Source organism: Molothrus ater, chromosome 6 (genome assembly GCF_012460135.2).
Source record: "Molothrus ater isolate BHLD 08-10-18 breed brown headed cowbird chromosome 6, BPBGC_Mater_1.1, whole genome shotgun sequence".
Taxonomy (NCBI): domain Eukaryota; kingdom Metazoa; phylum Chordata; class Aves; order Passeriformes; family Icteridae; genus Molothrus; species Molothrus ater.
In genome coordinates this window covers 16,210,453-16,229,561 of record NC_050483.2, presented here as the reverse complement: position 1 = coordinate 16,229,561, position 19,109 = coordinate 16,210,453, and the positions used below count along the sequence as shown (strand labels likewise).

The window sequence follows — 19,109 nt, the reverse complement described above, 5'->3', positions numbered from 1 at the left end:
CTGAGGACTTTCTGGGCAAGATAGTGTGGGGCTGCATTCAGGCTGCTCCTGGGGCAGGGTGTGTGCTTTGCTCCCTGCTGGAAAAGCATAGGTGGGCAATTCCAGCTCTTGGCTTCTTCTGCTCTTGGCCAAGATCAAGGCTGTGATTGCTCCCACTGGGATGTAATGTTCTGTACACAAGGCATGATTGAAGACTTAGGCAGAATCCCCCCAGCAGAAATAGGGCCCTCATATTCCTGTCAATAAATATTTGGCAGCAGATGACTTGTTCTCCCCTTGGGCTATTGAGGAACAGTGGGCTGCATGATTTGTTTTCAGGATCCAGCCAGCCCTTTTGGGTTAAATCCATCTCTTTAACATAGGGGAACAGCTGATTGGGGAATTTAGGCATCCTGGGGGAACAGAGGCTCAGGAAATGCCAGTAGGGAAATCAGCTAAGCTGTGTGCTTAGATCTGTGCTCAGAAGATGGGATGGGACTTGGCTGCATCCATCTTGCTTATGTAGATGATGCTTTTTTCAAAGTAGGGATTAGCTCTTATCTTCCACCTGGCACATGGGGCCTTCATTCCGCTTCAGTCTCCAGCTCCCATACAGCAGAGCTGGGACTAAAAATTACACAGCTAGGCAAGAGGGATGGATTTTTCCTACATTGTTGAAAAAACCCGACACCATGTTCATCGCTGGGCTACAGGACTTCCCCAGACTTCACACCTTAGTTGATTTTAGGCCAAACTTAGAAACTGAAGTTCTGCTTTGGCTGCTACAGGACCACTCCAAATCCTAAGCAGGAACTTGTTCTAATCCTAAGCAGGAGCTTGTTCTAACAGGTCTAGATGATCAGGGGACAGCTTGATTCCCTGTAAACGGACTACCCTTGGCAATACTCAGCTGGGGAGGTGTGGCCCCAGGAGAAGGCTGTAGGCCAGCATGGACACTGGGAGTGCCTGCTGCCCCAGTGGGGCTGGGTCAGGCAGGCGGCATTGTCATGTCACCTTGCAGAGGTTATGTTTTAATCCATTGAAAAAGACAAATCCAACAGGGTCTAGCATGTTTCCTTATCAGGGAGAAGGGGAGAAGCCCTTCTGAAACACACAGGAGTCCACACAAGAGGGTGACCAGATGTCCAGGGACAATAGGTCAGGGAGACACAGTCTCTGCACACCCACAAAGTCTGGCATCTAAAACTGCAAAAGAATGACCACTCTCAGAGTTAACGGGGAAAATACTGTATTTTCTGTTCAATTTTTTGTGAAGAGACAATTAATTCTGACAGCAAAATAATTTTAAAAAACCAGTCACACGATTAGAGATGGGTTTAAAAATGCAAATAACAGAACAGGGAGAGGAGACCTATTCAGGGAAGGCTGCAGTGAACTGGCCCTCCAGCCTATCCTACAGTGTGTCACTCAGAGCATCACTCTGGGCCATGCTTTCCCAGGCAGCTGCCTCCTGCCTGCTGACAGATCCCGGCCCCCCTGGAGTCACTGTACTGGGACCACGCCCAGCACAGCCACGGCCCAAGGGCTCCGTCTGGAGCTGTGCTGCACATCCCACTTCAATCTGATGCTGAAGATGTTCAAAAGCCACTGCCAGGTCCATGTCAAGCCTCCACATCAGGTCTGTTCAGCAGGTACCCGAGAGGCCAACTCTGTCTTCCCATGCTGAAGAAATCCCGGGGCTGGGAAAGGATGTAGCAGAACTTGGAGGAGCTCAGAGCACTTAACTGGTGTGAAACTGAAGATCTCTGGAGAGGTGCTGAATATTTGCTAATTTTGGAGCAGCTACTGAAGATTTTTTTTTTTTTTGGTAACATGCTACTGTTCTCTGACCAGTCTAAAACAGATGTCCTTTGGTGTCCAGATGCAGAGCTTCAGGTGAAGATTATGAGGAGGCAGAAGCAAGCTTTGGGGAGCAGCATTTGTCACATCTGGGGTTGTAGGGGACAAAGCATGTGTCCCATGTGTGCCTATGCCTGTCCCCACTGTCCATGCCAGACCCCCCCAAGGTGAAGCACGGTTGTAATGCCAAACTTAATCCACTGGGCAAAACTGTCTATTCTCTCACTGCCCAAAGACCTTTCTCAAAAAATTTCTTGGCCCCACTGCTACTGCTGGCAGGATTATCAGTGAATTTTGGGTAGTCAGGATTTTGCCATCTGTTTAGCCTGGTTTGAGGTCATGGCCGCTACTGATCTTATCTTTCTGCCACTCCAAGCTTTGTTCCTTATCTGCTGCCACTCCCTTAACTTCAGGACCTGATCCAGCACACTGGGAAAATGAAGAGAGTCTTTTACTCCCAGCTCAGGGGCTGGGATTTCTTGGCAGGCTCTCTTCTGCTTTCCAGTACTGCTTAAAACTAATTTTATCATGCTCCCAGCTCCACCAGTGTTTGCCTACCAGTGCCAGCCCAGCAAGTGGCTCCGCATGCGCAGATCCCGGTTCTCTGGGAGGATCTGTGTGCACAGCTAAATCAGCTAAATCCGAAGCAGGATTGTGCCTCACTCTCTCTGCAACACAGCTGGACATGAACAGACCTCACCAGCGTTAGTGAAGTGGAAAGCAGATACAGAGGGTGTTTAAGGCAGTTGGATTTTGGGACAGGGCAGCAGGGAAAGTGAATGTAAGTCCAGCAGCTACCATGACATCCTCCTGCCAAGGAGGTTTGCTGGTTCTGCCAGCTGTCTCTTGAGTTTTGGGGAGTTCCAAATGCTGTGAATCATGTTTCCAAAAGCTCTTATGTGGCTGACAAACACAGATTTTACCAGTATGATTTCAGCCTGTAGATCACTTAGTTGCTTCAGGAAACATTATTCTCAGCTCACTGGCTGTGGTTGAAGCTGGGAAGATCTGCTGTTTGGGGAACCTGGGAGAAGGTCACTAAACTCAAGAGAACTTGTGCCACATGACTTTGCTCAGCAAAAGGCTGGACCTTCATGGCCCTGAATTCAAGTAACCTCTATTATAACCTATCTTGACCCCCTTAATATTCATACTGACTGAAAAGTCCCACTGCCTAGAGCCCCCCTACAAACCCATGTCCCATTATGTCAGGGATGTGGACACCATGCCTCCCAGCTCTCTCACTAATGCCATCACTGAACAAAACACACCACCACAGCCCTTAGGATCTGAAACTCATCCTCTGGGTGCATTACTATGCTTCCCCATTGCTGCAGCCCAGGACATGTTCCCCTAGGACCACACCAGCACAAACTCCTTGAGAAATGACCTACTGGTTACTGCCTCAACCTGCCAAGGAGGGGTCATAAAGACAGATTGTCCCAGGCCATCCACTCCCCCACTTCATGAGTGAAAAAGCAGTAAGAACTGATGTGCAGGACAGCCTGCCCTCGTCCCCTCTCCCCCAGGGCAGAAGACCAAACCCAAGAGCTGTAGCACAGCCCCTCTGCACGAACAGACGTGCCAGGGGCTGGCTCCAGCCAGCTGCCCCCCCTCCCCCCAGCAAGGACACCAGTGCTGGGAGATGTGAGAGGGCCTTGTTCAGCTCTGAGAATCATTCTCAAAAAGAACTACTGGAAGACCTAGCAGTAAAGCAAGGGACTACTCCAGCTGGAGTTGTCAGCTAGAGACCTCCCAGCACCACTTACTCAGAGTGGAAAAAGTAGCTAGCAGGGCACTAATGACTATTTTCCATGTAGTTTTAAATCTAGTTCCATTTCTTTTTCCTTTTTTTTTTTTTTCTCCTTTCCACTCACTGGATTTCTAATACTGGTAACCTTTCTCTACAGCTCCCATGTGTGTTTAAGTGTGTGTGTGGCAGAGGCAGTGGGGGGCAGCTGTTTAGGCACTTGTGGCAAAGCCAACACAGTTGTTATCACGGTCAAAGGCGGAGTAGTAGGGTCCAATAAAGACATCTCCCAGGATCCAGAGTGGGCCCCCGGGGGGTGGGATGTCCAGGCCTGAAAAGCCACTCATGCAGATAGTTTCTCCTTGTGCACTCATCTAGAAAGAAGAGTGAGAGATTCAATTTAAGCAGGCCATTCCCTTTCCTCAACCTTGCAGGCTTGGCAAGAACATCTGCAAGGCTGCCTTTGCTTCAGCCTCTCCCAGACTGAGATCCACAGATTGCAAAAGTGACCCCCAACCCACTGCTTCTGTGACTGCAAACCCAGCTCCCCCTCCCTTAAGCACTAAAGCATCAAGCAAAGCTGCACATGGCCATAAACCTCCCAGCCCACACAGCTCTGAATTAGAGCCACTGGTGAAGATCTGCACAAGATGGTCCTTGTGAGTTGATTCAGATGGCTTAAATGACAGGCTGGTGGCCTCTGCTATAATAAAGCTGGCCTCATGGCACCAGAATGCAGCAGAAAAGAGCTAAATGTTTGTTGAAAGTGATGCAACAGCTTACCTCCCCTTCCTTAACCATCCTGCTACCTTTCAGATTTCTTCCTGAGCACCAGCTCCAGCACTGCTTTGGCTGCTTTCGTGTTTTTTTGCAGTGGAAGCAAAAGCCAGGCCTTGGGGAAGAAGCATAAGGCCGGAAAAATCTGCCTGGACGTACCTTGAGGACATACTTTTCTCCTGTGAGGTTGAAGGACTTCCCTCCTATTTTCATTGTGATGACAGGCAGGGTTGGCACTTTTTCACAGGGAATTATGTACTGAAATTGCAACAGTAAAGGCTTTAGATTGGACCTCCCACACTCTCCCACAGTCTTCTTTGAGCACAGTCACATCTTTGCTGTGGTTTTCCCTAAAACCAGCTCAGCTTAAGAGTGCAGAAGCTCGAGCTGGGATAAATAGTCTGCTCCCTGCCTAGGGCTCCAAGTTGAGGGGCAAGAGGGCTTTATGGATAGGCATGGAGCCAAAGGATGTTGGATTCAGCTTTTGGCTCTGCTGAGTCCTAGGGTGCCACAGCTGATGTGGCATGGCTGGGGGTTTTTACCAGAGGAGAGGCAGCTGTGGCTCAGTACACAGACAAAACCAGTTTCACTAACAATGGCAAGCCTTGGGGACGATGGCAGGTCTAAGCCAACTGTTGCTGCAGCTTCGGGTCTCTGACACTGCAGAAAAGCCCAACAAATGCTCATGGCTCTGATTTGGGAGAGCTTTCAGAACAGGCAATTTTTTTCTACAGGGTCTTTATAATCCATATTCTTCCACAATTTTAGGGAGGGAAAAGAGTCTTGTGAGATTAGCTTTGATGGTTGAAAACTTTCATACAAAGAGTTGCCATTTTCATGAAATATACTTTAATTAAAGTGTCTCTGGACTAATATTAATGTGAATCCTTTGTCTCAGCTGCACCTCAGATCCCTTCTCTTCCACCTTCCAGAGATGGGTGGCAGAAGAGACTCAAAGCTTCCCAAAGTTCATGGGACCTGGGCTTTCTAACCGTGAGCATGAGTAGGGCAGTGCATGCTGCCCAGGGTGAAGAGATGAAGGGGCCCCTGCTGTGCCAGTGGCTTTTCCAGGAGCACAGCCTGGGAACAAAGATGAGAGGGAGCAGGAGACTAGGTCTCAACAAGCATTTGGGTACAAAGTAGGGTGCAAGCATAGGTGCTGTGATGGCCATAGACCTCCACATTTTCAGCCCAGACTCACCTCGCCTTTTATGAGTGGTTTTGCACCAATGGCCTGCTGTATCTTCTTCACTTCGTTAGTGGGGCCAGTGATGAGTGAAGTTCCTGTGTCCACGATGGCCTCACAGCCCCCCTCACACAGGCTTGGCCCGTTGGCAACATCCACCCTGGGGAGAGATAACCAGACATTAGACAACCCTTAAAGGCCTTCCAGAGAAGGCTGCGGGAAGCAGTATGCAGGCAGGCAAGGGAGGGCTGTAAGAGACACCCATCCAGGAAGGACAGATGTTCAGAAACACTGATGCAGCACCAACTCAGTGCACAGACCCCCTGGCTCTCTGTTGTCTGCTCGTGACTGAGCAGGTGCCTTGAAGTGTAACTGCATTTCTGCAGAGAGCCTGGATGCTGCCTCATACCCTGCCTGCTACCTGCACTCCAGAGCTAGTGCCACAGCTAATGGACATGGGAGAGAGCTAAGGACAAAGAATTATGGACTTTTACAGTACTGTGCTACTGCAGGAAAAAAAGGGTTAAAAGGGTGCTGTGACAGCCATGGGCAAGGGAAGGGTTCCTGTGCAGAGAAAAGGCAAGCCAGGAGCTGCTTGGCCTCCTCGCCCGCATTGCATTTCACAGCAGTGCAGAAAGACAAAGCCTTCTCGCCAAGGGTCTGCCATACTCTGCCAACGCTGCAGCTCTGGGGAAAAATGAGAACTGAAACGCCGTGCTGGGGAGGGATGCAATTCCCAGGAAAAGGACACACTCTGATCACAGGGCACTTTTAAGTTCCCATCACGTGGGAGAGCTCAGAATAGACCGTGGGGCTGGCGGCCGTCAGCTCAGCCTGCTCTCCTCCCCTGTGCCTCCAACAATGCGCGCTGATTGCTGCGCCGTGCCCTTCAGTCAAGGGCTGGCTTCCTGAGGCCTCATCCTGCTCCTCCGGAGCTGTGTGCAGGACAGCCATGCAGCTCAGGCCTTGCTGAGAGCTGAGCACAACTGGGGCTTCATCTATGGGGCTCGCCCTGCCTGCAAGGAGGACACACTGGCATTCTTCTCTGCTTTGCAGGGATGCAGCAGGCATCCTTTCAAAGGTCACGGGTCAAGGCACAAACAAGAGGAAAGGATTTTGCAGAACATCTCCTTATGGCTTCTGCCTTTTGTCTCCTTCCAGCGACAAACAATCCAGTCCTAGGGTGGGATTTAATCTGCTTTTTTTGGTGTGGATGTTTTGCAGGGATGATTCCTTTTCGAGGAGGGTCTCACTGAAGCCTCAGGCCTGTGCTGTCAGCACATGTGACCCCTGCATGTAGTTAGGTGGATGGGGAACTTACGAGTCCATGTGGATCTGCCAGTAGGCCTTGCGTGTCACATTAAACCAGCTGAACTCGCCCTTGTAATACTTGGGGTCGGTCCCTCCCAGGACCATCTCACCGCCAGGGACACCAGAGGGATCTCTGAAAAACAACAACCAAACCTGTGAACATCAAGGGCCTGGGTGAGAACAACCTGCTTCAATGCCTCCCAAAACACCTGCTGGGGTGCTTGGAGGTGAAGCACAGCATTAACAGTACTGGAGACAGATAAATTATGTCATGCTATATTCTATCAATATAAGGGCAGGTACTGTGAAATAGGCTGGGATGGGGAAATAGGAATATTTTGGCCCAGTCAAAGCATCCTGCAGCTTTTCACCTGGTACTTTCTCAGAGAAACCTGAAGAAACTCATGGAAGGGAAGGGGGATGGCAAAGGGGAACTAAGCACTGACACAGGGACTTCCTGAATCAGCTTGTAAAAAGTGCCTGTGCAGGGCTGGACACAGCTGATGCAGGGTTAGGTTATCTGCACTCAACTCTGCCAACCAGCAGCCTTGAATGAATCCTCAAGGTTACCATCAGATAAGAGCTCACTGCTGAGCAGATGGGAAGAAATATGGTGATGGGGGAGGGCTGGTGCTTGAATGGCCAGCAGCAGCCCTCTCTGCCCCAGGCGTGCTACTTTTTGGGCTGAAGTAGTTCAGAGTTGCTGCCGTGGTGCCAGGAAAGTGATGGCGTGTCCTGCAGGGAGCAGCAGTGGGTGGGAAGGTGCTGGCAGCTGCAGAGGAGGATCTCCCAGGGTGGTGAGAGAGCACTGCCCCCCTCATTAGTGATGACTGATGGGGGGCACCCTTGCTGGGGAGGTGACATGGTGGTGACCACATGGCTTACAGATTTTGGCAGCAGACTAGGGCTGTTTACCTCTCAAAAGGGACTGCACTAATATCAATCTCATGAACACAGCCCCGCTTATTTTTATTTCTCTTTCCTCTGGAAACATCCTCTGTCTATTCATCAGTTAAGAAATCTGGTCACAGATCCACCCAGCTTTTTATCAGTAAAAGAACTGCATTTCTACTTCCCTTCTTCTTACTTCAGAGCAGCAAACGTAAGAGATTTTGTCCTGACTGCTCCTGCAAGCAGAACTTGCTGTGCCTTCCCCAACTGGGAAGTGCTGTCCAGAGTGTAAAACAGCAGATGTGCTACTGGAAAACAGAGAAAAGCCCACTGGGCTTGCCCTCGCAACCAGGGGTGTGCCATCAAACCCAACACTACCTGTTCAGGTAGAAAGAGAACATATTTTTCTCAACCAGCTTCTGTTTCATGACGTTATCGAAGAAAGGCTCGGCGCCCTCCACAGAGATCTTTGGGAATGCCAGGCCCAGGATACCATCAAACTTGGCAGCGACAAATGTTATGCCTGGCTGCTTCGTGGCCTCCCCAAAGGTCTGATCCAGGATTTTCAAGTCACCAAACTGTGGGGAGATGGAGAGGGAAGGGAAAAGCAGATTGTAAAGAAAACCGACTCAAGGGATGTGGGTGGTAACAGACCCTCACTGAACAGAGGCTGTAGCACATCCCTCAATGTGCTGCCACACTCCTGCCTGCTTCCACCACTGCATTTGTAGGCAGCTGCAGAAACCAGATACCCTGGTGCCACTCTTGTCAGGGGAAGAGACTGGCAACTCTGGCTCAGTGGAACCTCCCAAATCCCTGCAAAGCCCAGCATATTTTTAAGAAGAATCCCTTTAGCCTTTTGCAGTGTCCCAGCACTGGCCTTGCTGTTCTGCAGCCCCTCCTCTTAGTACAGAGGACCCATATCCATTTGTCCCTCCTCCTCTATCACTTACTTCATAATTTCCTCCCAGTCTGAAAAGCTCTTGTGCTGTTCCTTTTATCTTCTTCCCCACTCTGGACATCTTCTAAGTCATCTGTGTATCCTACCTCCTTGGGTGCTGCACCCATCCTCGGCTGGGAGCACAAATCCCTCCCACCTCTGCCCACTATCCCTGTGATCTCCCCTCCATAAGAAACATCCCGAGGATATTGCTGAATCTCTTGGAAGAGCAACCAGCCTGCAGAGACCTCCCGTGAAAGCGGAGAAGACCCAGACAAGAAAGTGAGGTTGAGCATGAAGCACGAAAATAGCAAGCAGAGTACTGAGAATTCAAAGGTCATCTCCCTTGCCAGCCTTCAGAAGGACTGGCATTCCCCACTGGAAAGCTGAAACGCCTTCCAAGGGCAGATCCCCAGAAAGAAGATGACCAGAGAAAGGAGGATAGTTCTGATGATGGGGAGCAGGATGCATCTGCTGGCTTCTGGCTCTAGCAGTTCAGGAGGCTTGTGAGCTTCTGGCTGACCAGAGGCAATTTTAGCATCCACACTAGGACAATTTCAGCCTCTCAGCCTGCAGCTAGCAGCCCTGTAGTGAGCCAGGCTGGACTGACAAGCTGGCCTCTCCTACCTGATGGCAGATAACGATCCCTGTAAATTACTAATATCCCCCCAGGCTAGACAGCACAAGGCTGGGACAGCAGTGCTGCCTTTAATGGTATTGGAGGACTGCACTAGGAAAGGGCAATCGAGCCTTGCGAAAGCTAAAAGCCACAGGGCAGGATGTGGGGGAAAGCGCGCACAGCAACGCATCCGCTCGCCAGCGCCTGCCCCACTTGTACACCCCGGGTTTACAAAAGCCACCCCTTGGCACCACTGATCCTCAGCGGCTTGGAGAGTTCAGTGAAGCTTCTACTTAGAGTAAAATGCAATGGACTGATAACACTGAGTGTCAGGTTTGTTTGAATATTGCTCTGCTTGCACATCCCAAGGGGGAGGCAGATTTCTGCCCAGTCATGGATTCTCAACAGACCCTGCCTGCATTTGGTCCACAGCAGGGCTGAAACCCAAGACCATCTTTAGCAGAGTGCTCCTGCCAGGTCACAGATCCTTTGTCTCTGTCTCTTGGCTGGCTCTTGCCCCGAAACTGAGCAACCAAAAATCATGACCAGTGAATGGCTGTGTGGTGGCCACCCTCCAGCTCTTTGCAGACGGGTGTCAGCACTCCACAGCTCACCTGGCCTCCTTGTTGGTGGCCTCAGCCAGCAGTTAAGCACTGGATGGCAAAGGCAGACCAAGAGGTGAGGGCCTCTAAGGCACAGCTTGGCACCAGGGCTTGGGATGTAGAGGCACAAGGGAGAGGCAAGGAAAGTAATCTGTGCAGTCTATCTGCACTGCAGTCATGGGAGAGACACTGTGCCCCACGGCCAGCTCAGTTTCCTCTGCTGTCCTTGAAGGACATCCCAAGGTTGGGCTGTGATAAAGAAATGAGATGTCTGAGCAGCAGAGGTCTGGCTGAACCTGCTGCTCTTTGGAGAGCAAGCAGCCCTGCAGAGTGCAGAGCTACAGGGCATTGCTCCTCCACAGAATGAGAGAGGATGTTTGACATGAGCTCATCACCCTCTCAAAAAACCATTAGGGCTGGGGGACTCTGGACTACCACCCAACAAGCATCTTTTGGTCAGATGTCAGCGCTACCAGAGGTTGCTGTGGCTGCTTCCACCCACCAGAATGGCTGGAGCCAAGAGGGTCACCCTGAAGGTTATTTCAATGTGTTTCTTTCAAGATTATACCTGACTGGGAGCTTGCCTACAACATGTTGTGCATCAGAGGATGCATCCATGTGTCCAAGCTGAAGGTCCCTGACCCTCTGTCACCCCTGCTCATGCCTATTACAATTGGGACATTGCTTAGCTCCATGCAAGAGGTTTCTCTTCTTGCAGACAGAAAACAAATGGTACAAGCTGTGCTGTCTGACAAGAGCTATCCCCACTTCCCAAACAAACTGAGGCACAAAATCTATCCTCTGAGCTGCTGGGAAATGGAGAACTAGTCAGCAAACAGGGACTAGGGTGACAATTACAAACAAAAAAAAGAGAAAAAACGGCAATCTTCTTTCTGACTCATTTCAGCCCTTGCATTAATCCCACACTTTCTAAGGACAATGAAGTTTGCTGTTTGCCTTACTGCATCTCTGGATGCAGCACAGAGGCAACAGCTGATGCTTCCAGGCTAGCCTGAAATCTTCATGCTGTAAGAATGGGCTAAAGAGTGCATCCTGCAAGTCACACACTTTAAGCTTCTCCTGGATACTTTTTGATTCTGATGAAATTGGTAAGCCAATACTTTTCAGCTGAACCTAAACAGAAACCTCCAAATCCCCAGATTTATGTGCTTATTCAAAACTTTTGCTTTGTTTCTCCCCCCCGCAAAGCAAACATATGCTCTGATCCCTGCCAGGAGAGCAAGTAATCTGAGAGCACATGCACCCCTGATGTTTGGCAGCTGGCAAACTCTCCTGAGCATCTGTACCTGGGAGGAAGTCATGAAAGGCACTTGTCCTTCACAGGACAGAAAGCTCAGGCTTTGTTTGCTGAAAAGCAAACTGTGAAGCAACCACCACACAACTAACTCAAGCTGCACACTGAATACCCCCAGGGTGTCCCCCAGCCTTTATAAGCATAAGCTCCAGTTCGTGACGTGAGACCAGGATGGGGCAGTAAAGAGACCTTTTCTGGTCTGTACATGGGCAGCTGCCCATGTGGGCATCCGCTAATGTGTGGATATTGGCCAAGGACAAGCTGGGCACCACCAGCAGTCTGTGCAGTGGTGTTGGCATATCTTGGACTGGTAAGCTTTTGGGGTCACCAGGAAAAGGGTTGGAAGGATGGCCAGAAACCATGTTTGCAGTGGCACCATGTGAGCAGTCCCCACTCCAAGCCTGCTGACCTGCAGATTACTATCTTCACCCTTCTTAGCCTGCCATGGTTACTGCTACCTTAACAGACATCATTACCATATCATTTCAAAGCACTTGGAAACACAGCGCTGAAGGATGTTCTATAAGAGTAGGACACTCAAGAAGGAGATCCACTGAAATCTAACAGCTCCGAGCTCTCTACTGAAAGCAGTCTGGGGCAGTTGTGACTCACCGTGACCACGTCTTGGCTGAGGAACCCGGAAAGGCTCCCTGTCCCATAGCGGATGGCAAACTTGGTGCCGTTCTTCGCATAGGTGCTGGATTTAGAAGAGTCATACTTGTGGTGCACCACTGCAGTTGGGAAAGGGGACACACAGCATTAGTGCTCCTTTACACCTACAGTTCCCCAAAACCGAACCCCACATCATCCAGGTTATCCTGACAAATGGACACTCAATGATAAGAAGATGGGCCTGAACCCAGGGTTTGCCAAGCCCAGATTGCTTAACAAAGCATTTCCAGTGTCTAGGGAATTAGGTGGGCAGATCCAATTCAGGCTGTTAAATCCGATTTGGCCACTGGGTATTAAAAGCCTAGAGGTTATGTGGTTGGTGTGGTGTGTTAGTCAGCAGAGCAAAATGTATCCCTCCACATGCCATGGAGAACCAGGGTGGCTTTAAATATAGTCTGCTCAGGGCAGGAACGTTTTCACCTCATGGACTTATCTGTTTCTTTTACTAGGAGTAGCTGGAAATTTTTCAAAAATTGTTTTTAGTACAGGAAGAACTCAAAATATCCCTTTATTTGCAGAGGAGAAGGGCTTTCCCCTAACCTAAGCTGCTTTTCCCCTTGGCTGGGTTGGGAGCTGTAGGATATCCCTGGTTTTATGGGCAGGCAGATTCCTCCTCCCCAGACTGCTCCCGAGTCACGAGCTGGCCAGTGCAGTCCCATGGCTGGCTGCTGAGTGGTGCAGACAGCAGCTGAGGATGAACCAGCCGAGCCCTGCACAAAGTGACAGAGCTACACAAGGAGTTTCCCAGCTAGGCTGTCTGGGTCCCAGTTTGGATTCCCGTCTGGCAGGAGGTTTTAAGCTCCTTGTATATTCATAAAATGAGCCCTTTGGTCCCAGCATGTCCCGAGGCACTGCCTTGAGAAACCATCTCCCTGCTACAAATCAGGAACCCCCTTGGCATACCAGGTCTGAACCTCACCACCCTGTCAGTGTCCTAAATCTTGTTTCATATATGCAAAGAGAAGGTGTCTTTACAAGAAGTCCAAATTTCCACTCTACTCCCAATGAGCACTGTGGAATGCCTTTCATGGTTGCAGTTGTTGACTCCACAGGTTTCTCCACTTTGCTAAAGCAGCACAACCAGCGACTTTTGAATGGCATTTTGCCATAGCCGTGTTTGACATCTTCAGCTGTGGAAGTTTATTGCATAGGAATGCCACAGAATAAAAAAAAAAACTTGCAGTCCCTAAGTCATTCTCATTTCATTGTGCCTACCTGGCTCTCGTTAATTATAACTCCATAAACATGCACACACATGCTCTGTGCAGCAATAAACCAGAAACTAGGACAGTTTGTATCAGATCTGGCAAGAGGCTGACTTTAAAAAGTCAGCCTTGTGCAATGGGATAACAGCAGCACTGGTCTATAATTTGGGGAGAAACATCACAGCCGATGATGCTGCTCCCCTGCTGTAGGGCTGAAGCTGGTGGAGAAGATTTGGCCCTGTATAGGAGTTACTTGGAAAAGAAAAAACCCAGGAAAGGACTAATGAAGGATGGATGCAGGAAGATGGATTTCTAGCTCTCGCCCTAAAAAGCCCATCAGCCTCTGGCAAGTCCTTTCACACTGCTGCCTCAGTTTCTCCTCTTGCAATGCAAGGCTCTGCATTTTGCAGGGAAGGAGAAGCTGTTTAGCAGCTTCTGGCACCTGTGACACTTACTGCAGGCGATGTCCAGTATGGAACAGTGCACGGATGGCACCCAGAGGTTGGAGGAGCCAGTGTCAAAGATCACGGTGAAATTCTGGGGGGGTGTTCCGATACCGATCACACCGAAATACTGGGCCTGCAAAGCAGAAGAAGGGAGCCTTGAGCAGAGGCAGGTGGCTAAAAGCAGGGATTAGAGATCAAAAAATCTCTTAGGGTTGAATAGAGGATCAGCTTATCTAGACATTGCCCTCCTCTTGGTTTTGGCACTGATGGGTTCCCAGCCTTTTTCCTCTGGAAGGGAGGTTCCCCTTCAGCGTTCATTACAGTGGGTGTGAAAAGGATAAACTGAGGACAAGTGGGATGGGTGCATGCGGGGGAGGACATTTGGGGCACGGAGACAGAGAAGAAGAGAAGGGGGAAGGTGTGCAGGCTAACATGCAGTTCACTACAAGGATGAGAAAAAATTATGGAAGGAAGCCAAGCAAAACACCTGCGTTATTGAAAAGCTGAAATTGGCTGGGAAGCTGCTTTGCTTATGGGTTTGCAGAGAAACTGTGGGCTGCAGCAAGCAGCAGCACTGCCCACTGCAGGTGGAGGTACAGCTGCTGGAGGTTTTGGTGCCTCCTGGTGAGCTCTGGGAATGGGGGGGGATAAACAAATGCTCAGTCTCGAGAGGTGGAAGACTGGAGGAGTGGTGGGAGCAAAGAGCATGAGCAGCACCACCAGAGATGGATTTAGGCCTCCAGGGTGAAAGACTGGGAGAAGTCCCTGTAGCACAGGTAACTGATGGATACACCTTTTCTCTAAGACTACATTTCTGCTGGGACTGGAAGAAACCGGAATGGCTGAGTTGTTGGCAAAGTATCCTTCTCTCCACAGAAGAGAGAGAATGATAGGCAGGTGCTACATGGACTCATTTTTCCCCAGTCCTCCCAAACAGGCAGGGAGCTGTGTCCTGCCTGGGGAGCAGCTGGTTCAGGGTTCTGGAGAGAAAGCTGGAGAAGCAAGGGAAGTCAGCCAGTAGCCTTTCCAAACCCCAAGTGTACTTAATTAAGAGGGGGGAAAGGGGGGAAGGGAAGAAAACAGGATTATCAAAGCTGTTGACCTCCTGTGCGCTCAGTTTGCAAGGCTTCGCTCACTAAGTAATTAACAATCCATTGCAACATTGCAATTAGCCATAATGGGGAGGCAGCACTTGCTTCCAGTGGTTCTGTAATTATTGCTGGGGCTAGAAAATTAACCCCCAGTACAGGGGCTCCGTTTGTCACATACATAAACCCATGGAGGGTCCCAGGGCAGGAAGCACACAGGCTAGTGGGGTTTGTCCCGAGAATTCATTTGGCAGCAAAAGTATTCTCAGCCAGACTGGGAGGGACTCAGCTGTCCTTTATCTGCCACCACAGGTTGGATTGGTGCCTCTGTGACAAGGGAAAACAGTGCTGCCCTGAGTGGCGGTCTGAGCAGTGGCTGCAAGAGACAGCACCGTGACACAACCGCTCGCCCTGCCTTTCAACACTGCCAACTGAAACACCGGTGGCCCTTCCCAGGACAGGAGGGCCCTGGCTGGGTGACAAGAGCCGCTGGGGAAGGGCAGCAGGGAAACATACGCTGAATTAATGCCTAAATACCTGGGCCCAGGTTTATTCTGCCAGCCAATGCTCATATCCTACACTGCCCGGTAAGGAACCCTGAAATAGTAAACCCCACACGTGTCTGGCAGCAGGGCAAGGGCAAACTTCATGCCCTTTATCTGGCTTCTCTTTCTGCCACCACCCAGCTGGCTTTGTTCCCTAAGTTGCTGACAAGAAAGTAGAGATAAAGGGTGGTTTTTCCCAGGGCAGTGTGAAAGATGAAGGATACTGAGAGGAAGGGTCCTGCATCCCCAGGACCATAGTAAGCTAGCATTCTCAAGGAGTGGAGCATGATTTTTATGCCCCTGTCTTGCCAAAAGTAGAGTCTAAATGGCCAGAAGATGCTAGGAAGGATTGTAAGTGAGCAGGCCCCTATTTATGATTGTTAATTAGTGACAAAGGGGAAAGGAAATAGGTCACAAACTGAAAAGCTCCTGCTTGGGTGGCAGTGGGTTGTTTGTTGTTGTTATAATTACTAGTATTAGTATTTTTAGTTTAGTAATAATGGGAAACACCTTTTGGTACCCGCTCACTAAGCCACGGGGGTGCATCAATCTGTCCTACAGGATCAACATCTCTCCCTCCTTTGCTTTCCTGGGTGGTGGGAGGCTGGCATGTCTCACCCCCCCTGAGATGGGTACCCCTACAAGTGACATTGTGCTGGGGTCCGCTGCAGTGCAGGGGATGGTCTGCAGGGGGGTTGTTACTCACATCCATGTAGTTCTTCAAAATCTCCGGAGTGGGTTTACCCTCCTCGGCAAAGCCCAGCTTGTACTTGATGGACTCGGTGATGGCATTCATATCTGGGATCTCACTGCCCGCCTCTCTCAGGATCCGCCGCATGGAAGGGAACTTGGTCAGGGGGATCCTGTGTGGGGACAGCAAACACACACCTGTTAAAGGGGGTGTGTAGGGCAGGGATACCTAGGGAAGGGGGACAGCAGGGCTCCACTCAAAACAGGGGACGCGCCAGTACGAGGTAGGTGAGGTTTGGGCTCCTGCCAGCACCCTATGCCAGATCCCCCTCGCCGCGCTGCGGTCGGTGTTTTTCCCAAAGCCAGGGGACAGGGGGAAAGGCCGGCGGGCTGCCAGAGGGTCACCAGGTGTAGGGGAAGCTGGGGAGAGGCCCCTCCATGCTCAGGATGGGGGGGATGTTCCGAACCTTCCCCTCCTCGCTTTGATGGAGGGGAGCCACCCGCTATGGAGGGCTGCGAGAGGAGCTCGGAGGGCACCGCTGCAGCAGCACCGGGGGTGCTTCTCCCGTGTCCCTCGCAATCCGGAGGGCTCAGCAGCCCCTGAGGAACCCCCTCCTCTCACCTGATGAGGGCGGCGCAGGACCCGGCCAGGGCGAGCAGCAGGAGGAGGCCGCGGAGGCCCATGGCGGCGATGGCGCTGCTGGCGGCGGTGGCGAGGGGTGAGAGGCTGGAGGTCCCGACGCTGAGAGGCCGCGACGCCGCTCTCGCTTTCTGTCCCTGTTTTTGTAGGCAGAGCGGCCCCTCTCCACGGATTTCTGGAGTCAGCTGACGGTCTAAAATTGCAACCAGCGGCGTCACGTGAGGGCGGGCCGGGGCGGGGAGCGGGGATCGGGCGCGGGGCTGGGGGCGCCGCCTCACGGCTCCCCCCGGGCTGACCCCCGGCGCCTCGGGCCGTGACTCAGTCCCCGGGAAAGGGGAATAAACACCATGAAATCAGTCACGAGATGCCTGCCCGGCCGCGCGTGCCCCGTTCTGGACTGCCTTTAGCTTCCTTCTACTGGGCTGGGTTTTTTTCTTTTTTTTTTTTTTTTTTTTCTTTCCAGGTTATCTGGCAGTTTTTTTCCCCCAGGGGAGTGGAAAGAGGGGACGCACAGCCCCAGGCAGCAGACCCCCAGCTCCTCGCGGGGCTCGGCTGCTCAGGGGCCTGGGCCACCCTGCCACCCGCTGTCACCGCTGTGCAGGGTTCAGTGTTTCACTGTGCACCCCTGCCCAGGGGGCCGTGGCAGCTCCCCAGCCCTGTGTTTCTCCCTGGCCCCAGGACACCTCCAGTTTGAGGGACTCATCCCTCCAATCCCTCCGAGCTGGGTGTTTCTGGAGAAGATGGGCATATCCTAGGCCACAGCTTTTTTGGGGGATGTCAAGCCATATCTGCCCCCCCAAAATGCACTGTGGTAGTACTGTGCCACCTGCAGCCACCGAGAACGATGCTGGTGCAGGGCAGAGCCCGGGGGGACGCAGGTCACCAGCAGTCCCTGAGGTCTGCCCTTTCCCCAAAACGCAGACTGAGTACTGGGATGGGTTCTTCACCACCACCAGAGTGTCGTAACAGGGTTCAGAGGTGCCACGCCACCAACTCAGGAGGCCACAGCTAATCTCTGCCCAGTTTGCCGCGACAGAGCTCAAACAGAGCCACGAGACCTGCTAGAAAAACAATAAAAATGAAATCGGATTTACAGACATTTTCCCTTCCAAGTCCTGAGGACTGGAATGGTTTGTTTTCTTGCTCTGCTTGTGCGTAGTTGTGGGGACGGGAAAGCAGCAGCCTGTGGGACAAGCTGGGCACTGCTGGAGTGGGGGACCCCTAGCTTTGTGATGAGGTTCCTGTCTGTCTCCCGTCACATTCGTGTTCATGAAACTTCTGTAAAATTGCTGGGTCATGTCACTAGCACCTCACTTGCACCAACTCCTTCCCACACTCCGTCCCTAAGCCTCTTCCATCCTCCCATGGCCTCACACAGGACCCTGCTGCCCTGGGTGCATGCTACCCCCCCAGTTGTGATCCATCCCAAGTATTTTTAGAGGGCATTTCTGCCCTGGGCTGTATCTTGTCCCACGAGCTCTCCAAATTGCCCCATCTTGGTCAAGCTGATGGGGCTTCAGGAAAACCTGCCACCTGCCTGTGGGGCACAGCTGCCATTGGGATGAGGATTTCTGGAGTGATCGCTGGACACATTGGTTGAACCTGGTGGGTCCCGTTATTTTGGCCAGCACCTGCTTCCCTCCTGGCCCTGCAGGTGTGTGGTCAAGCTGAATGCCACTGACCATGAGTCAGCAAAACCCATTGCCCTCCCGGCCCTGAGGCACTGCATGACTCAGCAAAATCCCGTGTGGCTCATTCAGGCAAGGGGCCAAGGCATAGCGGGTCCGCAGCACCGGCAGCCTGACCCCAGAGGCATCACTGCTGCTGCTGCTGCTGCTGCTGCTGCTGCTGCTGCTGCTGCTGCGGGCTCCAGCTCACAGGTCCCCTCCTCTCATCCCCCTGGATGCTCGTGGGCAGGAGTGGGTCAGACATAAACCAGCCCCACCGTGGCCCCATCCAAGCAAACCCACCATCCCGAAGGGCTCTAAACCCCTTTACAAATGTGCTTTGCAGACAAAAAGGACAGCCCTGATGCCAGGCCCAGGCCTCCCCTACGTCCCTTATAGGCTTTCCTGGAGCCTGTGGCAGAGCAAGTGAAGTACCAGTCCTCCTCCCTTCTCTTTGAAGTGGCTGGGAAACTGTAGCTGGCCAGAAAACCTGCACCTTGGCCTCCAGGCTGGGGCACCTATGGTAGCTCCTCCTCAAGTGTTTCCAGTCTGGCCAGTCTCTGCTAGAATCCCATGGCTATGGAGTGGGCTCCAGAGTGCAGGGATGGGCCAGTGAGTACAGCATACTAGTCACGTACCATCACACAGCAAAGTGCTTCGGCAAAGAACTCTGGACCCAGGCTGTGTCTGTTTCTTTGATTCCAGGAGATTAGAGGCAAGCTTTCCTGTTATGAATGAGCCTTAGCTTGAGCTTCCTGGTAGCAGGGCTTGTTCCTCATCTGGGACTGCTCTCATAACAGTACGAGAGGCTTGCTGCTTTTTGAACTGTTCTAAGTGACTTACATGTCCCATGTTTCCAATGGTTTAATGGGAAAAAAGGAGAATGGGGCTGTGTCAGGGAATATTACAGTAGTGATCCTTTCCTG

At 51.6% G+C, this 19,109-nt stretch overlaps 1 protein-coding gene across 1 annotated transcript; it reads right to left on the bottom strand.

Annotated features, from left to right (window-relative positions):
* Positions 1-1,211: 1,211 nt before the first annotated feature.
* On the bottom strand, positions 1,212-16,825 carry CTSD (cathepsin D). Its single transcript, XM_036384040.2, has 9 exons — positions 16,499-16,825; positions 15,893-16,049; positions 13,563-13,686; positions 11,843-11,961; positions 8,133-8,332; positions 6,874-6,996; positions 5,568-5,712; positions 4,526-4,624; positions 1,212-3,963 (listed from the first exon to the last, which is right to left on the bottom strand). The coding sequence occupies exons 1-9, from the start codon at positions 16,558-16,560 to the stop codon at positions 3,802-3,804; spliced, it is 1,191 nt and encodes a 396-aa protein (XP_036239933.1). The 5' UTR covers positions 16,561-16,825; the 3' UTR covers positions 1,212-3,801.
* Positions 16,826-19,109: the final 2,284 nt, after the last annotated feature.